This window comes from Leopardus geoffroyi, chromosome C1, assembly GCF_018350155.1.
Source record: "Leopardus geoffroyi isolate Oge1 chromosome C1, O.geoffroyi_Oge1_pat1.0, whole genome shotgun sequence".
NCBI classification, from domain to species: domain Eukaryota; kingdom Metazoa; phylum Chordata; class Mammalia; order Carnivora; family Felidae; genus Leopardus; species Leopardus geoffroyi.
The window spans coordinates 123,906,042-123,929,711 of record NC_059328.1 but is presented as its reverse complement, the minus strand read 5'-3'; the positions used below and the strand labels follow the sequence as shown (position 1 = coordinate 123,929,711).

At 39.9% G+C, this 23,670-nt stretch overlaps 1 protein-coding gene across 3 annotated transcripts in view; it reads right to left on the bottom strand.

Annotated features, from left to right (window-relative positions):
- SLC35F5 (solute carrier family 35 member F5) overlaps positions 1-23,301 on the bottom strand; it is a 52,338-nt gene extending 29,037 nt beyond the window's left edge. For 2 of the 3 annotated variants that reach the window (XM_045479567.1, XM_045479568.1), the window contains exons 1-4: positions 7,990-8,095; positions 7,025-7,115; positions 6,735-6,876; positions 2,460-2,603 (exon numbers count right to left, since the gene is read on the bottom strand). In XM_045479567.1, coding sequence (XP_045335523.1) covers positions 2,460-2,603; positions 6,735-6,876; positions 7,025-7,115; positions 7,990-8,029 — 417 coding nt within the window. In that variant the 5' untranslated portion in view covers positions 8,030-8,095. Of the gene's footprint in view, positions 1-2,459; positions 2,604-6,734; positions 6,877-7,024; positions 7,116-7,989; positions 8,096-23,225 lie in introns of those variants that run through there. The other variant, XM_045479569.1, reaches the window with a different exon arrangement.
- Positions 23,302-23,670: the final 369 nt, after the last annotated feature.

Here is a 23,670-nt window from a genome sequence, read left to right as displayed (position 1 = left end):
TGATAACAGTATTAACACCAAGAACCCCCTAAATGGATCTCAGGGCCTGGACTGCACTTGGGAGAACTCTGGGCTAGTGCTGCAGAAGCATGCTTTTATTCATACCCACAGCTACCTTATTATCTCTGCTTAAAGTCTGAAGAAGTTAAATAACTTGCTCAAGGTCAGCAATAAGCAAATGACAGAACAAGACTCAAACACCAAAGCCCAGGCTCTTAAAAGATTTCTTATAAGTCAATAAGAAGGAGTCAACGTAGAAAAATAAACAAGATATAGACAACTCAAAAAGAATTCTATTACACAACAAATAAAAGAAAAAGCTACCAAAAGCAGGCAGATTAAACAAAGTATCACTGTTCACCTGTCAAATTAATAAATGTTGGGGTTTGGTAAGGATTCAATCGCATGCATTGCTAACAGTGATATGAAACATAGTAATTTAGCAGTAAGAAGCAAAAGCCTGAAAAATGGCATTAGTTTTTTATCCAGCAATTAGGCTTTGCAAAATTTATCCTAAGTAAATAACTACAGATGTGTATAAAAAATATTCCTATTTATTTACATCAAAAGAAAAAGTGAAAACAACCTAATTATCAAGGAACAGTTAAATAAAATAGAAAAGATAATAACAAATGTTTATTTATTGGCCTGGAAAAGTGTTTATGATATATTGTTACATGAAAGGCAAAATCAGGTTAGACAATGATATTAAACTTATTTCTACTATAATTTTAAATATATGCACATAAATACACAGCTCTAGAAAGTATCAAATATATATAGTGGTGTTAGAATGGTGAGATTATGGACAGACTATTCTTGTTCTTCTTATTACCATAATTTGTCTTCAACAATAAACATTCATCACTACTATAAAAAAAACATTAAAAAATGTTCTAGGAATACTACATTATTGTTCATGATATACCACTAAGAACAGAAAGCCAGTTGTAAAACAGGACATAATGGTACAATTCCAATTTATAAAATATAAAATGAAAATACATGAAAAAGAATGGCAGGATATATGCCAAAATACTCTGAGGTTATTCTGTGAATGTTGGAATTACTTATTTTCTTCTTTTTGTCCCTCTGTATTTTCTAAATTTTCAATAATGTGCATGTATTATATACACATAACATATTCCTACATGTAATACTACAATGTATACACATTTATATAATGTACATTACCTTTGCAAAGTAAAAAATAGAACGTGTTCATTAGAAAAGACAAGAAATAATACTAGTCTAATGCACAAAAAATAATACACACCAAAAAAATAAAAGAGAAAGAAAGTATTTGGAAAGAGTGGGGAATGGGAGTTAGTTATTATTTAATGGATAGAGTTTCTGTTCAGGATAATGAAGAAGTTCTGGAGATGGATAGTGGTGATGGCTGCACAGCAAAGACAATATATTTAATGCCACCGAGCATTTAAAATGTTCATTATATGACACTATACATTTATTTTTATTTTTTAATTTATTTTTTGGGGGGGGAGAGAGAGAGAGAGAGAGAATGAGGGGAGGGGCAGAGAGAGAGCAGGAACAGAGGATCTGAAGCAGACTCCGTGCTGACAGCAATGAGCCTGATGCAGGGCTCGAATCCACAAACTGTGAGATCATGACCTAAGCCAAAGTGGGACGTTCAATCAAGTTGAGCCACCAAAGTGTCTCTATGCCACTATACATTTAAAAATGGTTAAAATTGTAAATTTTATGCCATCTATATCTAACTACAATAAAAAAGGGGGGGGAGAAAAGGGGCTAAAATGGTAAATCTGATGATATGCATATTCTATCACAATTTTAAAAGAAGAGAAAAGGAGAGAGATGGGAAAAAGAAGAGAATGTAAGAGGCAGTTTAATATTCTTCACTCTCAAAAATTCAGTGTCTACTTCTACAAGGAAGATACATCACTATATAAACTGCCATTTCTCTCAACTCTATGAATCAGCACATTATGTGCTGATTATCAATGAAAGAATATAATTTGGTTAGCCAAACATCTGAAACATGGTCTAAATATGCTATTCTCATTTCAATAAATAAAACCTTGAATTACTTCATTTCTACAATCAACTTTACCACTAATTAGATGCTATTCAACCAGTGTGCAAATGACCAAAGACTCCAGATATTCTTCTTACTCCTCACTTTCATCTTCATCTCCACATTAATTGATTTGGGCCAGCTTAATAATTTTTAACAACTCAAAGGATGTTATGAGGTAACAGCAAGAAAGTGATTATGCACCTTTGATTTCTCATAAGACGTTTTGATACCAGGTTGATTAGAAGAAGAATTTAAAATTTTGGACAAAAGTCGGTTTCTCTTATGTTATCTTCATTCATTTTAACAACTTGAAATTTGACAGTCCTTTGAGACACTACTAACTTTACACTTTGAAAAAATAAATCCCCTCTCCAACAAGCACTTAAAATTTAAAACTTACAAAAGCAGCATGCTTTCCTCGAAATCCTCTTGTACACTGTTGTCTCCATGGCTTCCAAATAATAAAGCCCAAAAGGTATAGAACAAACATAGATGTTTTTGCAAAGGTGCTGAAGAACGGCTTGTTGTACTGAGTAAAAACATACTGTAGAGGAAAAATTTACAGAAACTATGAAATGACTTTAAACCTTATTACTTATCTCTAATAAAATAAGCCTATTACATGATTTTTAACTCTAGAAGTTCAAGTGAAACAGAAAATCAAAAAGGATTATGAAAATATTTTATACTCATTTCTAAATATTGTATTTGCTTGTATACAAAGAATATTCCCAAACAAAACAGCAACAACTTCCAAAAAAAATGTTCTGTTCAACATTCATCAAAACCTACTATGCAAGAAAGAGTACTTGTGCTAAAGGCTAAGGAAAAATAAGACAGCCGTTCTTTTCATATATTTATGAAAAGAACAGCATAATGTGTTAAGTACCACAATAGGGGTATACAGGTACCATGGAATTACCAAAGGGAGACAGACCATTTTGAGGATTATGGAAGTTTCCTAAGAGAAGCTATTCTTGAGCTGAGTGTGGGGGACTGAATAATAGCCCAGAGGAAACAGCATAAAGGAAGGTAATAAAGCAGAATAGTGTATGAATAAAATTGCATGAAGTTTAATATTGTTAGGAAATTATATAAAACCTGTCACCTTCATTTAACTTATAACTCATGATTTTCTTGTTCCTAAAAAAATATTCCTAGTTATGTATACTGAAAGGCCTGGAAAAAATGACCCAGGAGGAGTAAGCACCTATAGAATCCTGATGGTAATCTGTATTATCTTCCACTAAAAGAAACCATGGGTTCTTAAAGAAATGACCAAATCCTGGGGCGCCTGGGTGGCGCAGTCGGTTAAGCGTCCGACTTCAGCCAGGTCACGATCTCGCGGTCCGTGAGTTCGAGCCCCGCGTCAGGCTCTGGGCTGATGGCTCAGAGCCTGGAGCCTGTTTCCGATTCTGTGTCTCCCTCTCTCTCTGCCCCTCCCCTGTTCATGCTCTGTCTCTCTCTGTCCCAAAAATAAATAAACGTTGAAAAAAAAAAAATTAAAAAAAAAAAAAAAATGACCAAATCCAAGTATGGAGCAGGAAAAGTACCAGATGAGCCTGGGGCATCTTGCACCAGAAAACAAATAGGATGTTAAAGATTAATAGGATCATACTCAAAGGACAGTAGAGCCAATTTGAAGGGGCCCCCACTGGTCAAAGATAGGACAGTTTAAGCATAAAACGGAGTAACTACAATTGTCTGAAACACAGTAAATATACAAAAATCCATGAATGTATAATGATACTCTATGGTTACTAATGGAAGTTGCTAAGCAACATTACTCTAAAATGAACAAAAGAAAAGAATCAAGATTTATTCAACCCTTCCTATATGAACCATGTTTCAGGATAACCACATAGTAGTTACAGAAAGCTCTCTGTAAAGAATTCCAGCTAATAAATGCGGAAGTAATGACCCTTAGAAAAATAATCATTTTACAACCCCTAAATGAAATAGTCCATCAAGAGAATAATCATATGGATAACTGACTACTACCTAAAGGTTGGTAAGAAATTTTATAGTGCCAAAGTTGGCATCACCCAAAGTAAGACTTGCAGCCATTTGTGACTCATGTGTTATCACAGGAGGTACCCAGTTCCACCAGGGTATTTTTCCCGAAAAACTGAACCTGAATCAAATCAAGACTTAACCTAAGTACCATTTTACAGGAAGTAAGAGAAAAGGAGGAGCAAGTTAAATGACACCCCAAGGAAACAATCAGCAAAATCTGGGATGTGTGTTATGAAGTGAATATGTATGTCTTCCCCAAGTTCATATGTTAAAATCCTAACCCCTAATGTGATGGTATTTGGAGGTGAGGCTTTTGGAGATAACTAAGGACAGAACCCTCATGGATGGAATTAGTGCCTTATAAAGACACCACAGGATGCTGCCCTTTCTGCCTTGAGAGGACACAGTGAGAACACTGCCACCTAAGATCCAGGAAGCATATCCTCACCAGACACTGCATCTGCCAGTGCCTTGATCTTGAGCTCTCCAGGCCACAGATGTGAGAAATAAATGTTTGTTGTCTGAGTCACCCAGGCTAACGGCAGTCTTGTTGTGATACCCAGAATGTGATATATCCTATAGGAAAAATGATCCAGCTTTTCCGATAAATTAATAGCATGATTTTTAAAAAAGGCAGGGGTGGGGGAGTATAGTTAAGGAACAAAAGTGAATTAAAAGCAATTTGAATATGGATCAGGTACCAGATGATTTTAAGAAATTATAATTTTGTTAGATATGTTAATGGCAGAGTGATCATATTTTTAAAAATTAGGACCTTTCAGTTTGAGATGAATATGAAAAAATTTATAGGTGAAAGGATAAGTGGCTAGAATGTGCTTTAAAATAGTCCAGGAAAACATGTCTGGGAGGTTGGTAAGAGAAGATTGGCAAAATTTGATAGTTGTTAGGTATATGAAGATCCATTATACCATTCTCTCTACTTTGTAGATGTTAGAAAATTTTTATAATACAAAGATTGATTTTCTTGTTGAAATACACAATATATCTCAAAAGTTTAATGAGCATATTTGGCTGAAAAATTAGACACATCATATATGCTCTTGGATAACAAAATTATAAAATATTCTCTTATCAACAGATTGGAATTGCTTAAATTATAATTTGATCAGGTCCTCTTCTGTCCTAAATTTTATTACCAGATAAATAAAAATAAAACCATTTATTTAAAACTAAAATAAATTTTTAAAGATAGGCTTGTTTCCCTGTCAACATTAAAGAGATTTCTTTGTGGTTAAACTACAGAATGTTAATCTAAAAAAAAAAAAAAAAGTTATAGAAGAGTGAAAAATAAATGGCTGTTGTATTCCAGAGCCTACTTCCAAAACAGCTAAAAATTTATTTATTCATTGGCTACAATGTCAATATCAATTATTTACTTAGCTATGATGTGAGATGACCAGCAGTAGCAAACTGCTTTTTTTCACATTTAAGTTCATTTTATAAATGCTAGTTTCCTTTTGTATATTAGCCTTAAGACTGCAACATGTAAGTTGAAAAGTAATTTCTGAAAGTGAAGCTTCTTTATAAAAAGCATGTCTTTTTATAGAGATTAACTAAACAAATAAAAATAACTACATATATAATTAAAAAGAAAAACTACTTTGTGCACTCAAAATAACACATTACTATCACGAGTACTCTGATAAAGGCAAAATAAAATTTAACTGAATGCGCTGTGTACCATGTATTTTACAATGTTTGAATCGGCAAATGTATAACTGTGCATGCACTCATGTATATGCACAATAATGAAAACTCTGATCACTTTCACTCATTTGTCCAAAAGCATTCTTACTATCCACTAAATGGTGACAAATGGTTTTGCATCCTAGATACTTGTTCCACTAGAAAACAGTATTTATAAACAACAACAAAAACCCTGAATTTACAAGAAAACAGCAGATACATATTCAATATTCAAATATTAAGAAAACATGCACATAGTCTCATTTTTTTAAAAATAACTCTCTAGGGGCGCCTGGGTGGCGCAGTCGGTTAAGCGTCCGACCTCGGCTCAGGTCACGATCTCGCGGTCTGTGAGTTCGAGCCCCGCGTCAGGCTCTGGGCTGACGGCTCAGAGCCTGGAGCCTGTTTCAGATTCTATGTCTCCCTCTCTCTGCCCCTCCCCCGTTCATGCTCTGTCTCTCTCTGTCCCAAAAATAAATAAACGTTAAAAAAAAAAAAAAAAAAAACTCTCTAGAAGACAGATGAAAACTCTACGATACAAAAAAGAGTATCTTTTGTTTCAACTTGACACGAATTCACTTATCAAAGAATATAAGTAATTCAACGTTCAAAATACTGCTTTTCTAAAAAAATATTTTTATGTTTATTTTATTTTTGAAGGAGAGAGAGACAGAGCATGAGCAGGGCAGGGGCAGAGAAAGAGGGTGACCCCGAATCTGAAGCAGGCTCCAGGCTCCAAAATGTCGGCACAGAGCCGGAAGCGGGGCTGGAACTCCCAAACCGTGAGATCATGACCTGAGACGAAGTTGGATGCTTAAAGGACTGAGCCACCCAGGTGCCCCCAAAATACTGCTTGAAGTAAGCACGAGAGACAGAAATGATTAGAGAGATACTGCAGATTGACAGCAGCATTACTAGAATGCAACATCAATCCTACACAAGAATTACATACCGAAGTAAGTTCTGAGGATGCCACCCATATCACATCAACAAGTAGGAGAATAACAATCCCAAGAGCCATTCTCCTGCGCTGGGTGAAACCACTGCTCTGGGAATTCATCCGGTTCATGATAAATACACACACCATCTGCAGTCTGTTTTGTAGAAAATACAGATCCCATTAGAGAAGATTTCGAAAAATAACCATAGAAAATGAGAAATTCGCGTAAGAGAAACATAAACATCACTTGTTAGCTAAGGTTCAGTTTGAAGGTCACACGGTAAATTAAAAGTTGGATTTACCTTACTTTGAAGGCCTTTCTGAGATCTTCAACAGGAATGCCTGGAAACTTGGCAGATCTGAGTCTAAAAGGAGGTAAAGAACTCAGCACACCTAAAAACAACCATAAAATGATGATTATGAAAACATCAACGACTCAAAATAAGGTTCATCACATCTTTTTTAAGTCTTAAAATTCAAAATGAACAAATGAAAAGAAAAACACCTAAGTGTGTTAAATACAATTGACACTATTCTCTAGCCTCTAATGGTATTCACTGTATATTTCAAATTATATTCAGAAACGTACACAGTACAGAAAAAAAAAAAAAAGGGGCCAGCATTCAACAAACGGCAGTATCTAACAATAGTTAACTACTGGTAAATAGCTCCTCCAAGTTTCGTAAATACACAACTCCATTCGCCTCTCCCTACTGAGGAATCCACCACAGGGGGCAAGATCTAGACTCGCGCCTGTTTCTGAGTGTCTTCTGGGTCCCCTGTCTCTTGGCAGGGGAGTTTGATTATTTGAGAGGAAGTGATTTGAGTCTTGAGGGCACGTTTCCAAACGCCTCACGTGGTAGAAGGGGAGGATACTCCACGCTCCCGCACCCACCCCTGCCTGTCACCGCATCTAGTTTCTTTAGATCGAAAGAGAAATTCACGAGACGAGTGAGGAAACAGCTGTTAAAGGGAATCCTCTTCCTTTGAGGGAAAAAAAAAAAACACAAAAGTTAAGCCGGTGACGCCTCCTCAGGGAGTGAGAAAAAGCCCGGAGGCGGCGCTCGAGCAGCTCCCACTAGTGCCTGAGTCCTCACCAGGCTCACACGCCCCTGTCAGCCTTCCCCTCACGCCGCCCCTCGGAGACCAGTACCATTTCGGCCAGGGCGCTCCGACCGCCACCAACAGCTGGGGGTGGAACCGTTCGTGAACACTCGGTGCCGGTTTGGGCGCAGGTTGACTTCGCGGCCCTCCCCTGCCTGCCTACCTGGCCTTCCTGCCCCGCGATGGTGTCGTGGCGGCACCATGAGCGGCCTCGGCCCGGACCCGCCGCCGCCCAGCGCCACGGCCGCGGCCTCGGACTCACAGAGCTGTCGCGGCGCCTGACATTGCGCTGCGCTGGAGGCCCAGCACCTGAAGCCGCGGTGTCCCTCGGGGCGAGGCTGCGGACGCCACCCAGCCCCACTCGGCCCAGAAGGGCGGGAGTGGGCGAGGGGAAGGGACCGCTCAGGCAGCGATGGCCGCGGAGGCCCGAAGCTGGACCCCGGCCACGCCCCCAGCCGGCCAGCCTACCCCGCCGCCCCGCCCCCCCCAGCCCGTTGGCGGCGGCGCTGAGGTTACGTCACGGCGGCGCGACGGCCCACCGCGCGTGGGCGCGTCTCCAAGGTGACTTGGCTGCTTGGAGCGGAGTACTACAGGCTGCAAGGGCGCGGAGCTCGAAGACCATTCAGTGACGCTGGGGAGGAGCGGAGATAGAAAAAGTAAAGCCGGGTGTGGTGGAAGAAGAGGGAAACGGGCGTGGGTGGCTGGGGCAGAATGAAGGACGAGGGAGGTGGCCGAGGCTCCACATGGCCCCGCCCTAGAACCAAAGCTAGCAGCTCCGTTTCCTAGAGTTGGAGAGGACCTAAAAGCAAAGTGGCTTGGCAGAACTTTTGCTTTCTGGAACCTTTTGTGTGTAAAACTAGATCCCAGTTCTCGGAGGTAGAAGCTGTGTCCCTAGGGGAAAGCTACTTCACCTCCTTGGCTCTCAGTTTTCTCATATGGTGAGAAAATGATGGCACCTGCCTCATCTGTTTATGTATATCTACACACTTGTGTGTATACACACACACACACACACACACACACACACACACATACATATGCATGCCAGGATTACATTAGTTTACAAATGTGAAGGGCTTAGATCAATTTCATGGCTCATGGAACTCCACAAATGTAAATAGTAAGCTGTATAGATTTTTTTCTTAACTATCTTTTGACTATCCCATAAAAAATGCTTGATCAACGTCCTAATTTGTATTTAGAAAAGAAAAACAAGACTAAAGGCTTCTGTAATTTAACTGGAGTTATCCACCACCAGTGCGTTTTTAACATCTTCAAGTGCAATAGTAAGAAATAGGAAGAATTTAACTTTTTTGCCATAGTGACAATATACTACATTTTTTAATTCTTTTAAATCTTTTGTTTCACTGAAATTACATATTCAGATGACTAATGAAACAATATCAATGGACATTTTTTGTGTTGCTCAACCAGTTTCTAATAAATGATCAGTATCAAGCACCTCTAATGAATTATTCAGAAACCTGTCATTGAGAGTTGGAAAAATCTTAACCATGTTCTTAAAATTACTACTTAGGGGAAATGTGGTTGCATATAGTAAGTAATATAATCAGCACCCTTTTTATTCTTTTCTTTAACATTCTTTAGGGTGACAAGCTCATTATATGCTACATTTATAATATACAGACTGAAAAAATAATAATATAAATACCTCTGAGTATCTAAGGATCATGAAAACTTCTCATTCTTAATCTGACCACAATTTGTTTACTAATCTTGAGGATGATTCTACTCTCAATTTGGCCTCAGTTTTTCATCTGTAAACATAGGGAGGCAGTTGGTTTTTTCTTAATTAAATAATGCAAATGATAGTACTTTGTAAATGTATGTAAATGCAGGTTACCATTATTACCACCTGTTTCCACAGCATCTGCTAAAGGACAATGCTGTGATACTGTTGTGATAGTGAAGATAAGGTTAATTCTAGACCAGCTCTTCAAGCAGTCTCCAACCCTAGGTTAATCGTCCATTAATGTATTTCCCCAGTTCCCTCTGAAGGAGATTCCACTGTATTGCTCTGTGACAACAGATTCTAGTGTGATTTCTGTGCTGTGATACCATCTTAATTTCAGGCATTGCTTTCTTTGGACCCCAAGTATATATCTTGGATAATATATACTCAAGGATAAGTCCTCAGTAACTTCAAAATCTCACACCAAATACCAACTGTCTACATTTTCATATATAAGTTCCACAAGAGCAAGGATTTTTGTCAATATCATTCTCCATATATCCTCACCATCTAGAACAATACCTAGGACAGAGTTGGCAATAATATCTGTTGAATGAACTTGAACTTCCTGCAGTCTCTTGACCTTTATACCTAATTTTCCCAAGTCTCCATTTCTGTCAGTTGGTACCACCTTTATTCTAGTCTCACAGGACTAAACGGTTAACTTATTAATTTCCTTTTTTACTCTTCAAAGTTGATCACTCTTCACTGAGATCTCACAAAAGTAGACCCTTAAAATTCATCAGGTATTAAGCCTGACACCTTCAAAAAAACCCACCAGAAATGTAGACTGTAATTTCTCCCACAAAATACACATGTCACAATATGAGTACGAAAACAAAGTTGTGTATGTACAGAGCAGCCACTAGCTAACTCTCCTGTGCACCAGCCTCAAAGACTACAATTCAATTCAAGCTCTAGTAAAATTATACATGACTAGGAGTTACTGATCAAATCCTGGCCATTTTGGGCCAGTTGTCGCAGAGATTGTGGTTGGCTTTCTGAACTGACTGCTGCAATGGTTGTGGGTCAGAGTTCTATTTTTATATATGCTCTGGTCTTTGTCCCTTTGTATTTTCAGTCTCACAAAAGTCTATGTATCTTTCTATTCTCTGAAGTAGCTACCAGCATGCTGGGCATATAGCTCAATAAATATTTGATTTTATTTGCTTCCAAGACATAGTTTAATGGATTGAGGTTTGCAATTAAACAAATTGTGGTATAGAAAAGACTGCTTTTGAATGTGTCCCTTACTGAATTTTATGGGGTAAATCATATGCTTCAGGGAAAGTCATAAACTTGGGAGGTTCTGAGGTATCTCAGGTACTGGGGTTTATTGAATACAACCAAGTCTTAGATTTTAAAGGGTTTAAAGGCAGGTTAGATGAGCAAAATATCAACACAAATTTGACTAAAAGTTCCAAATGTACATAGAATGGGCATGCCAAGTCAGTGCTTGATTGATGATCATTCATTGCCATGTCTTTGAGGGCATGGACTAGAGTTCTGAAGGCATGATCACTTCAAACATCTAAGTAGAGAAGGCTTTAGGAACAGGCAGAATCTGAGTGATGTGTAGTGTAGTGTAGTGTGTAGTGATGTGTAGGATTTAATGAGGGAGCAGGGAGAAGAATGATATTTTTTTTTCCTAAGAGAGTAAAAGTCTGAGTGTCAGGGAGGAAAAATTATTTTCCCCCTAGGTTCTCCTGCTAATACGGTGTAAAATTAGACTGATAAAAGACAGACTGATCAAATAAAAATAGTTTATTAACATGTACAACACTCATCATTCAGGAGAAACCTCAATGAAGAGTAACTCAAAGGGGTGGTTAGAACATGGGCTAGTATAGGCTCTTAACAAAACAATAATTTGTAGAGAAATAACAAAACAACAGAGAAAGAGTTTTATTAAACTTTTAAGAGCACTAAACCAATGGAAGGTAAATATACGAGAGAAACTAACGGAATAAGGTTTGTGTTGGTTCATCTTGACACTGACCTTCCACCTTCTTCATGGCCATGAAACTTCCTATTAATGACAGTCCTCATTTTTCACAAATTTCTCCTTTTAGTCAGATAAGGGAAGCCTTGGGAAGACTTCTTTCTACGTCTATTGATTCTCTTTTGTCTCCAGCTCAAAATAATCCTTATGCCAAAGTAGCATATTTTGGGGTGGCATATTCTGGTCCCCTACGTGAGCAACAGTAAAAGGTGTGTCCAGAGGCAAGTTATAAAACTGATCGGGCAGAGCACAGCATGTATGTAGAGAAACAGTGGGAAATGAGACAGATCAGATGAGTTCTGATGTTGCAGCATGCTCTGGAAACTAGGTTAGAGAGTTTGGACTTTTATTTTATATATGATGGAAACTAAGAATTTTAAATAAGAGAAACACTTTTAGTAAATCAGAAATTACTGACTACCCACTTGACACTTACCAGTGTGGTAGTACTGTGGGGACATTGCATACAACGAGGAGCCTGCCTTCAAGAAATTCATGTTATAGGCAAAACTGACTATGTAAATAGGGCAAGTGTTTGCTAAGCTAGGAAATACTGAATCTAAATGTGCTTCTCTAGTATCCCTTTAGCACTCTGTGCTAGCCACCAGATTGATGCTCATTTTGAAAAGGGTCTTAACTTGAATATTACTTCCTTTTGTATCTTCCCGTTGAAAACATAATCAGCAAGGTACTAGACAAGAAACTAAAGGCCATCTAATTAATCGCGAGGAACTTAAAATGGCATTGTCCATGCCCACCCTGTGCCTTCAACCAGCTGACCAGGCCCCAGCCAGCTGAGTGGCCCATGCCAGCAGGCTAGAGCATGGTAATGAGTTCTCTGAGAGCCATATCCACTTCCCAACGTGATCTTGACCTCAGCTTCTAACTTATTCTTGTATCCCCCATCTTTGGCTTGTACTCTGTTCCTGATACTTGATACCTGATAGCACTCATCCAGCACAGAGTTGGATCTTTCCTCTCTTATCATTTGCACCAACAGCTGAGCTCCCATCTGCTGCTAGGCACTAAGTAAACAACTCAGACTGAGCTTCATAGTCCCTGGAACCCTTCCTCAGCCCATGCAACCTATGAAGCCCATGTGGCCTTTGTACGGCCTGCATTGCCTCAACTCCCAACTGAAAAGACTTGAAAGAAAAAACAGATTGAGGCTAAGACGTGTAACAGGTTGTTAGATGTGACTATTCTTTTTAAAAAAAATTTTTTTTTTCAACGTTTATTTATTTTTGGGACAGAGAGAGACAGAGCATGAACGGGGGAGGGGCAGAGAGAGAGGGAGACACAGAATCAGAAACAGGCTCCAGGCTCTGAGCCATCAGCCCAGAGCCTGACGCGGGGCTCGAACTCACAGACCGCGAGATCATGACCTGGCTGAAGTCGGACGCTTAACCGACTGCGCCACCCAGGCACCCCAGATGTGACTATTCTTGTCTTCTGCTTTGAGCAGAGGCCCCAAAACACAGAATAAACAATAGGTAGCAAAGAGAGTCATTTTTAAGGTGAGGTCTCAAACAGTCTGTGGGAGACTTATAAAGGGGGTGTCCAACTCCATTTGTACCATTAGCACACCATTTGTATCCAAGCTGTATATGCAGACTAAGAATCCATGAAAGGATTCAAAATATGGGAAAATATTCGCTTGAAGACAGTTGTCATGTAATCTGAATATCCCCATAGGGAATTGGGACGTGTGCTTCTCTTCAAGCCAACCAAGGGGGCAGGCACATCAAAAGAGCATTCAAACGTCGTGGCACATGTTATAAGTAAGGAACACAAAGACTGGTGTCCAAATCTGAGAGTGACAGGATGCAGCTGCAGCCTGCAGAAGGCTTGCAGCTCTGACCGCAAGATGAGCAAAGGGAATTCTGATGGGAACGGCCTGTACTTTCAGATGAGGCAAAAGAAGGTGAGTTCCTCCTGGGCCAGAAGGGAACCCCATAGGAAGGAGCGATTTGGATAACTCTCTACACTAGGGCTGCCTAGAGGAATGGGGTATTCCTAACAGAAAACTACTTGGGGGGAAAATTATAAGTGGTCAAGTAGATGAGACAGCATGTGCAAAGGCAACTATAGAAAACACATTTTCCACCAGAGGCATTCCAGGAGAATGAAGATCTGCATCTGGAATATACCATAGCAATGGTGTTCTGGTAAAGGTTTAACAACTAGATCTTCAGGAAAAGGATCCAGATTTGTAGCATTTCTGATTTACAAGGTATAATTCCATGGCTCCAGACTCCCACCACAGCCAACTTCAGGCTACCCACATGACATCTGCGTGGCATTGGGAAAAGATGCAAGGTAGAACACCATTATAAAGTACTTCCACCTTGCAGATGCAGTAGACATGAGTAAACTCAGGAACATAGATTGCAGTCAAATGCAGTTAAGTAGGAGGTGACAAGAATTTATTATCTTTTATTTTAAAACAATTGTAAGTTTATGTACAATTTAATTTTTAATGATGGCTAGGTTTAACAACCACCTAATATCCCTGATAATTGAACAATTAGCTCTTGCAAGTTGGTACAGGCAAATGAGTGTACCACTGTGCCATTCCCAGAAGTCACAAATGTCATAATGCCACCAAACCAGTCAAGACCTTTACCTGGCTTCATTCCTCTACCCAACCCCCTACCTGCAGAGGCATCAGACACAGCCTATGGAGTGGGGAAGAGGAAGTAGAGAAAGATGGGAAATAAACCAACCACACTTCCCTCCCAACCACATGCTTTCCAGCCTGAAATATACCCCTGAGTTGGCAGAGGGATGAAACTTAAATTGTATATGAGCTCAAATTACAAGATTATTAGACAAAAATGGGCTCTTTAATACCCAAAAATGTCCAGAAAAGCTAAACAACATGCCTATTATTTCATTCTGAGCAGCAAAAAACAGAGAAGGCATATTTATTAGGTAAAAAAAGCGAGAAAGAATACTCTTATTACCTGTTTGCATCCTGCAAAGTCTAGCTCATTCAATAAATATACTAATTATATATTGCTTTATAACAAATTTTTAGTTTCTGTGGGTCAGGAATTTGGGAGTGGCTTGGCTTAGTGGTTCTGGCTCAAGGTTTCTTCATGAAGCTGCAATCAAGATGGCGGCTGGGCAGCCATCACCTGAAGGCTGGAACAGGGCTGAAGGCTCTGCTTTTAAGATGGGAAACTCCCATGGCTAAGGACAGGAGGCCTCAGTTCCTCCCTTAGTGAACCTCTCTACAGACTACTTAAGTGTCTTCATGACATGGTGGCTTGCTGGCTTCCTCCAGAGCAAGCAGTATGAGGGACAGCAAGGAAGAAACCACAGTGTCTTCTATGACCTAGCTCCTAGAGCAACTTCATCACTTTCACCATATTCTACTCATTAGAAACAGGTCACCAAGTCCAGCCCATATACTGGAGAGGTGGAAAGGATAGAGGGTGTGAGAATTAGGCTCCACCTTTGATAGAAGGAACTATCAAATTTGTGGACATATTTTAAAACCACAACCAGTAAACATCTGAATAAACAACCACATGTATTTGCTATAGTCAACTTAACCCAAACCATTATGTACCCATTATTGAAGGTTTAACCATGAATCCTTTTATCTATATGTAATAGGAGCTCTAGCTGGAGTCTAAGAGGCATTCGGAATTATCTGGGACTCATTGGCAGGCACGTGAAGACCAAGGTTTTTCTTGAAAATGGCTCATCCTAAGAAAGAAAGAAGCCAGGAGCAAGTCTGTGGCCCTGTAAGAAAGTCTTGGTCCTCAGAGAAAAGGAGCAATGTTAAGTAAAATCTTATATTATTCTCATTTCTAGCATATCAGCCTCACTGAACACTAGCAGAAAGAAGTAACAGAGAAAGGGCTCTTCCTTTCAAAATTCTGTAAGAAATTGAGAAACAAGCAGCGTTCTAAAAGAATAGAACACAACACACAAAATGAGAACCACACAACCTTAATGCCATCAAAGTCATTGTTGAGGGTGCATAGCAGTGCAACAATGATGCTGAGAGGTAGACGCCCTCTGTGGTGCCCCAAATGTAGTGGTTTCACCCAGTAAGAGAAAGCTCACTTACAGGTACACACATGTTCATAGCAGCACTATTCACTGTGGCCCAAAGGGAGGCGACCTTAGTCCATTTAGGCTGCTATAACTAAATACCACAAACTGGGTAACTCATAAATAACAGAAATTTATTTCTCACAGTTCTGGAGGCTGGGAAGTTCAAAATGAAGGCACCAGCATGGTTGCATTTAGGTGAGGGCCCTTTTCCTAGTTCATAGACAGGACTGTGTCTCACTGCCCTCACATGGTCACTGATCTCACTGATCTCTCTCTGGAGCTGCTTTTGTAAGGCATGAATCCCATTCATTATGGTTTCATCCTCATGAATTAAGCACCATCCAAAAGAGAGAGAAGGCTCTTGTGTGAGCACATGTTTGGAGCATCTAGATTCCAGAAATCACTAGGGGGTATAGGAGATCTTTCAGGGCATGAGGCCCAGCATTATGTATGTGTACAGATAAGAGTGCAAGCCAGTGAAACGAGAGATCTAGCTGATACTGTGAACTTGTACCCACTTGAAAGCCTGGGTGAATTCAGGTTATAAACCAAAGGTACTAAAAATAGTGTCCTGCTACAAGTTGTCCATGCTGGGTAGTTCATGTAGTAGGAGTTCAATTTGTCCAGGCCCCATTTGACTTTTGAGAGTCATCTGTCTCATGGAGACAGGCTTATGTTTTGCAATCGTGAAAGAGTTCCTCTACCCTTTGAGATTAATTAATTCATAAAAAGATTCAACTTACTAATACTAAGTCTAAAAAGGGAGACTTTTATACTTAGTGACCTAAAATGACTGAGCCCATTCCTTAAAAGCAGCTGTTCTCCATCACCACTTTCATTCTCCTGGTTTGTACCCAAGAATGTGTGGGGGGCACAGAAAATGACCACATCACTAAGTTACCCGTAACCAAGTGAAAGGGTGTTTCCTAGGAAGTGATTCTATTGAAGGGGAGTTGCTTCTGTGGCCAGAGTTACATTCCTGAGAGATCCTAAGATGGCTCTGGGACCTTTGCTTCAGACAAGACTTCAAGGACCTGGTTTTGCTTCTGGAGCTCACAAAAAATACATGTTAGTAAGTGAAGTTTATTCATAATGTTATAATTTTTAAATATTTAAGTGTGCCATTTTATGCATAGGACATCCTTTAGAAAGTGTTGCAATACATGTTTGTACTAATGTATATGTGTATATATATTATATATTATTATTATATATACATATATACATATATACATATACATATACATATATATGTATAATATATAATATATATATCACTTACACTAAATATTTTATACCGTAAGTTTATGATGTTATAATTCCTAGTAACTCTGAAGAATAAAATGTAGAACTATAACTCAAAACATAATTCTGCCAAGGTATTGTTTTCTATCATAGGCCCTCATAGGGCAATTGATCAAAAAATATTTATTGATGTTCTCTTGAATGACCATTGCTAGACAATATGGGGCAAATATCCATCGGCTCTACAAATATTTATTGAGTGCCAACTGTGTTCCATCCTCTATTCAAGATACTGGACCATCTAAGAATGACCTTAACCTCAAGGTACCTAGAGACATAGCAATAAACAAAACAAATAGGGCTCTTATATTATGAAGTTTATTTTCTAGAAGGGAGAGGTACATAGATAAGCAAATATGGATGGTGATAAATGCTCAGAAGGAAGTAAACATGGAGACATGTTAGTAAGTAGGAAAGGCTCATTTCCAATAGATCTGTCAGGGAAGACCCTAAGCAGATGACTTTGGTTCTAAAGACTGAGACTGAGCCAGGAATGGAGAACTGCAGTCTGTGGGGAGAACAACCCCATGGAGGAATCAGCAGTGGGTTTAAGAAAGACTAGGTGTAATCAAGCATCCGATCTTGGTTTCAGCTCACGTCCTGATATCATGGTTCATGGGTTCGAGGCTCCATGGTTCATGGAGCCTGCTTGGAATTCTCCCTCTCCTTCCTGTCTCTGCCCCTACCCTGCTCATTCTCTCTCTCTCAACATAAATAAATAAAGTTTAAAAAAATCAAAACATTAAACAAAAAATAAAGAAGACCAGGTGTTCAACACGAACATGAGATGGGAGTGGCAAGTGGCAGCCCATGTGCAGAGTCCTGAGGCTCATAGTAAAGAGTTAAGATTCCCTTCTTAGTGTGATGGGAAGCCATTGATCAGTTTTAAGCAAGGAAGCGACAACATTCTGGGTGATGTTAAAAAAAGAAATTGCTCTGGCTGCCATAGGAAGCACACATAGGGAGTGGGTTAAGAGGAAGTGGAGAGATCAGAAGGTCACTGTGGGAGTCCTGAGACAATGGTGTCTCAGGCTTGATGAGAAGGCATGAAAATGTAGACAACTGGACAACCTTAAGATAGGTTTTAGAAACAGAACTTGCCGATGAATTGGATGTGGTATCGCCACCAAGAGTATTAAATATCTTCCCAACAGCACAATGTGCATATCTTCAGTGCCTCAGAGAGTCCCTGGAGCATATGCGCATATCTGTTGAGTGGGTAAAACTGGCTGAGCAGGTAGATGGGTCGGAACTGAGCAAGAAATACAGAACAGTGTTGTCAAATCCTATCCTGTGCTATCTATGACAGCTGCTAGAAAATATCAAAGATAAAACCAGTGGTCAAGTGGGCAACTCCAAAGCATGAAATGGGATTAACAGGTGTCAAAGCAGAGTGCTGCTCCAAGCCAGGAAAAGGAGGGGAACCAACTAATGTAATGATAGGGTGTGGCAACCAGAACACTGTGCTGCAGGAGGTGGGGGGAGTATAAATCCTGCTGAAAATCTCCTTAATTTGCCTCCTAGAAGATGCATTTAAATCTTCGATCTCTCTCTCTTTTTTTAAGTAGTGAGCTATCATTTATGTGGATATTGTTAGGCCAGATGTTAAAAGCCGAATCTTGCAAAATCTAAAATACCTGAAGTGTTGCTTCACCTTCCAAAAATCCTGTGTTGTGCTTTCAAGGGTTTTAAACTGCAGTTCAATTAAGATATAAAATAGGTACTTTGAAAATCAGGGAGGTGCGGGTGGTGAAAAAAACCAGGCAGCCGAAGCTGTCAGAAAAGCCTCATCTTAGAATGACCTTCACTTCAGCTTCTCCCCCTGCCAGGAGTTTGCATCATTATCGTCTCCTTGGAGCAGCTGTTATCACTGAAACCGTATGATTTTTGAGGTCATTAAGTATGAGAAGGACACATGAAATAGGAAAATTTGAAAAATGTAGTTTGAGTCCACTAAACTTAGCATTAATGTCTTAGCAAATGTTATGACATTTCTTTTTTCCCCATAGACTTTTTTTTTAAAGCAGTTTTAGGTTCACTGCAAAACTGAGCAGAAAGTATATAGAGTTCCTGTGTACCCCCTGCCCCCTACCCACCCAGCCTCCCCCTACTAGCATCCTGCACAGATTAAGGTAGTATTTTATTTTTTTATTTATTTTTTTATTTTTTTAACGTTTATTTATTTTTGAGACAGAGAGAGACAGAATATGAATGGGGGAGGGACAGAGAGAGAGGGAGACACAGAATGGGAAGCAGGCTCCAGGTTCTGAGTCATCAGCCCAGAGCCCGACGCGGGGCTCGAACTCACGGACCACGAGATCGTGACCTGAGCTGAAGTCGGAAGCTTAACCGACTGAGCCACCCAGGCGCCCCTAAGGTAGTATTTTAAATGCGGTGATTTAACATACACCCCATCTCTCCGTGCCTTTCCAGTCTGATGAAAATAAACAAAAGGTTCTTTTGCACACTGTGCATCTGTTACAGCTAAAAAGGAGTCTCTTGTAGTTTAGATGATTGACCCTTCAATTTTCCCGACAGACCAAGTTGATCATTCCCCCAAGGGCATTAAAACCCGCCCCTCTGTATATTCCACCCAGGAATTTTCAGTGAGAGATGTCAGCTGTCTTTGTCCCACCACCTTCCCTGCCCCCCCCCTTAAACTGTCAATGATCTTTTCCTTTAATAAATGAAATGAATAGATCTGAACATACAGATGGTCCCCAGCTAAATATGGTTGGACTTAATGATTTTTCGTATGTCAATTTTTAATTTTTCTTATGTTGATGTGAAAGTGATATGCATTCACTTGGAACTGTACTTTGAAACTTGAAATTGGATCTTTTCCCAGGCTAGTGATACACGATAGGATCCTCTCTTGTGATCTGGGCAGCGGGCTGCAGCTCCCAGCCGGCCTTACAGTCACGAGGGCAAACAAGCAATACACTTACAACCGCCGTGTATCCATGTAGCCATTCGGATTTTCACTTTCAGTACAATAGTCAATCAGTTCCATGAGACAGTTATCACTTCATTATAAAATAGGCTTTGTGTTTGATGATACTGTCCTCCTGTGGGCTAAGGTACGTGTTCTAAGCACATTTAAGATAGGCAAGGCTAAGCTATGATGTTTGGTAGGCTAGGTGTATTAAATGCATTTTCGACTTAGAATAGTCTCAATTTATGATGGGCTTATCAGCCCGTAACTCTATCATCAGTTGAGGAAGATCAGTAATTGCATACTGGGTTGTATTTATTCATCTGCATTTGATGGGTCAACGAGGACTTTGATTATTAATTGAAATGTATTTTCATCATAAAGATTACACGGAGCCAAGCCAGCCCTTCCTTGTTCAATCCCTGAGAAAGTCTGTAGTGGAGACAACGGAGTACAAACATAATAGGGATACTGAGCAAATTAGCACAAATATAGCACTTTAATTCACTAGCTTGCTCTTTACCACGTACTTATTCTGTAGCAAACATGGTGCTTATCACACAATAATAAGTTAATCAGAAATGGACCCATCCCTGAGGAGTTCCGTCTAATGTGGTTCTCAGTGAGCTGATTTTAACCCTGCAAAGGACATTTGGCAACCTCTGGAGATATGTTATGGTTATCACAATGGGGTAGGTGCTACTGGTATCTAGTGAGTAGAGGCAAATAATGGTACTAAACACCTTTAAAACTTAGGATATCCCCTTAACAAAGAATGGCGGTAGTGCCAACAATGGTCCTATCCCAAAATGTCAATAGTGCTGAGGCTGAGATACCTTGGTGTAATGAATGGAAATATGTTACTCACAGATTTACTGAACAGTAGACTAAATTTTCCCTGGAGGATTGCCCCTACTGGGAATGCATACGTCGAATGATGTGTTTTGAGGTCAATATAGACGTCTCAAACCTGCAAACCAAAATAGATCCAACCAACATCAGAAGAACGCACAGGATGAGCAGTTTGTTTGGCTTACCGTGATGTTTTCGGATTGTGTTACAATGACTCTCAACCTAAGGACCAAGGTAGAATTACATGAATTAAAACCTTTGGTGCAGGTTACACTCCTACTTTAGTATCCAGTAAAGAAATGCCCAACCCACCTCAGAGAGTTGGGCTCTCTAAGTTGGAGGCTAACCCTGACCCTATGGTGCTTTGCCTCTCTCTCTCTCTCCCCCTCTCTCTCCCTCTCCCTCTCTTTCCCTCTCTGTCTCTCCTTCTTCCTTTTCCTCCTTCCTTTTTCTATTTCCTCCCTTATTCTCTAAATTCCTTGAGCTCTTACATATACCTTATTTCACACTTGAAGCTTTGAAGCTATAGTCTTGTCATGTCATGAATGGAAGTATTGTCTTCTCAAGAAATAACATAATGGGAAATTTCTTCTCTACTTTTTTGTCCTCCCCTCCCCTTAAATGGTTAATGGCTTAGTGACTTAAATAAGGGAGGGAAAGACTTACAACATAAGTTATGACTATAGAGACAGGAAAAGAAGAACATCAAATATGTCATAAGGTGACATCTAAATACAGTGCAATGAATCAGAAGAAAAAAAGCTATAAAGGCCATTACTAGGACATCAAGTACAATTTGAATATGGACTGTGCATTAGATGGTAATGGGTATCAAAGTTAATTTGATACCTGGTCCTTGTCTGTGGTTATATAAGAGAATATCAGGAAATACATCAGGAAAAGATAAAGGGTTATGGTATCTGTAACTTACACTAAGTGGTTCCACAACACAAATAGCAGTAATAATAATACACATGTATGTGTAGTTATATGAATATATACATCTAAAGAGATGGTGGTAAGGCAAATATAGCAGAATGCCAGCAATTAGTCTAGAGGAAGAGTATATGAGAGTTCATTGTACAATTCTTGGCAATGTTCTGGAACTTTAAAGTTTTCAAAATAAAGAATTTTAAAATTACATATGTGCAAAATAAAATAAGGAAAATTAACTTACTCTTGGAAGTTGCTTGAATGCATACAGCTGAGAAGAGTGAAAGACAGTTTGCTCAAATGGAAACCACACCTCCACCATCTGCTATAAGCATGGTTTACTTATGTGGCTACAGCAAGGTTCACATGTGAGATGGAGTTAAGCCAATTCAGGAAGTGTTGTGCTTTTCTTATTAGGCAACATATGCCAATGCTAGATTTGGATGAAAGCCTGTAAAACTTGGATGGAGAGATACTCTAGCTCCCTGTTCCAGCTGAAGGGGCAGCTTATTCCTACACAATCAAGAAAAAAATTTACTTTCTTGAGCGTCTAAAATAGTAGATCAATGGAGGAACACGGTCAACGTAAAAGTTAGAGGCCTTAGGGGGAAATGCCTAATTCTTTCTCTTCCATCCCTTATTTCAAACCCTGAAAATGTTCTGAGCTTCAGTCCAGTGCTAACTACTAGCTAATTTTCTTTCTGCCACGGCACTCGTAAATTCTCTTTTTTCAAGGGTTTCTATACCCCAATGCCTGAAATTCTCTGATGATCTAGAATGATTCCCGGTCACTACATGCACTTACCATCTTACCTCACTCTGGACCATCATTGATTGTTGGATTTACTGGATCGTTCAGCAAATAATAAGTGCCAAACCTTCTCCTCCCCCCGCCTTTCACCATCTCAGTAAATGGGCGTACCATTCACCCTGGGGTAGGGGAGTGTTAGCCTTTATTCACCTTTTTTTCTCACACCCAAGTACATCAACAAGTTCTGCCAGCTCCACCTTCAAAAGTCTGGGCACTTTTCACAACCTCTCCCCCCACACCCTAGTCCAAACCGCTGTCACTTCTCACCTCACTACAGACCTGCATCCACGGTTCCCCTATACAGTCTTTTTCTCCAGACTGTATTTAGAATGATCATCTAAAAATATAAATCAAGTCATATCATTCCCATTCTCAAAACCATCCACAGTTCTTATCACACTGAATAATCCAGTATTCCTACAGAACCTACAAGGCCCTAGATACACTGGCCCCTACCTCCCTCTCCTGCCATGTATCCCCCTGCTCACAGGATTCCATCCACACTGCCTTCTTGCAGTACCTCTGCCATCCTTAGCCCTTCCTGCATTAGAGCCTTTGTATCTGCCATTCTTTCTCCTGGAACACTATTCCTGAAGTGTTCCATGTCATCTCCTCAGAGAGGTTTCTCCCCAATCCACCCAATCTAAAATTACTGCCTTCCCATCACTGCACCCACTCCCACCCCTGTCACTCTTCATCATCCTGCCTCGCTGTATACTTTTCTTCATAGCACTTACCACTATTCATTTGTTTTCCACCAGATTATCAGCTCCATGGGTACAGGAAGGTTTTCAGTCTTGTTCACGACTGTATCCCCAGCATCTAGATTAGTGTCTAAAATATAAAAGGAGCTAAATTAATTTTTTTTTAATTTTTTTTTCAACGTTTTATTTATTTTTGGGACAGAGAGAGACAGAGCATGAATGGGGGAGGGGCAGAGAGAGAGGGAGACACAGAATCAGAAACAGGCTCCAGGCTCTGAGCCATCAGCCCAGAGCCTGACGCGGGGCTCGAACTCACGGACCGTGAGATCGTGACCTGGCTGAAGTCGGACGCTTAACCGACTGCGCCACCCAGGCGCCCCTAAATTAATATTTACTGATGGAATGAGTACATGATAAATGCTCTCTGACAAATATTCCTAAATAAGGTCCCTGCTCCAGAGCAGCTAGCTTACGCTTA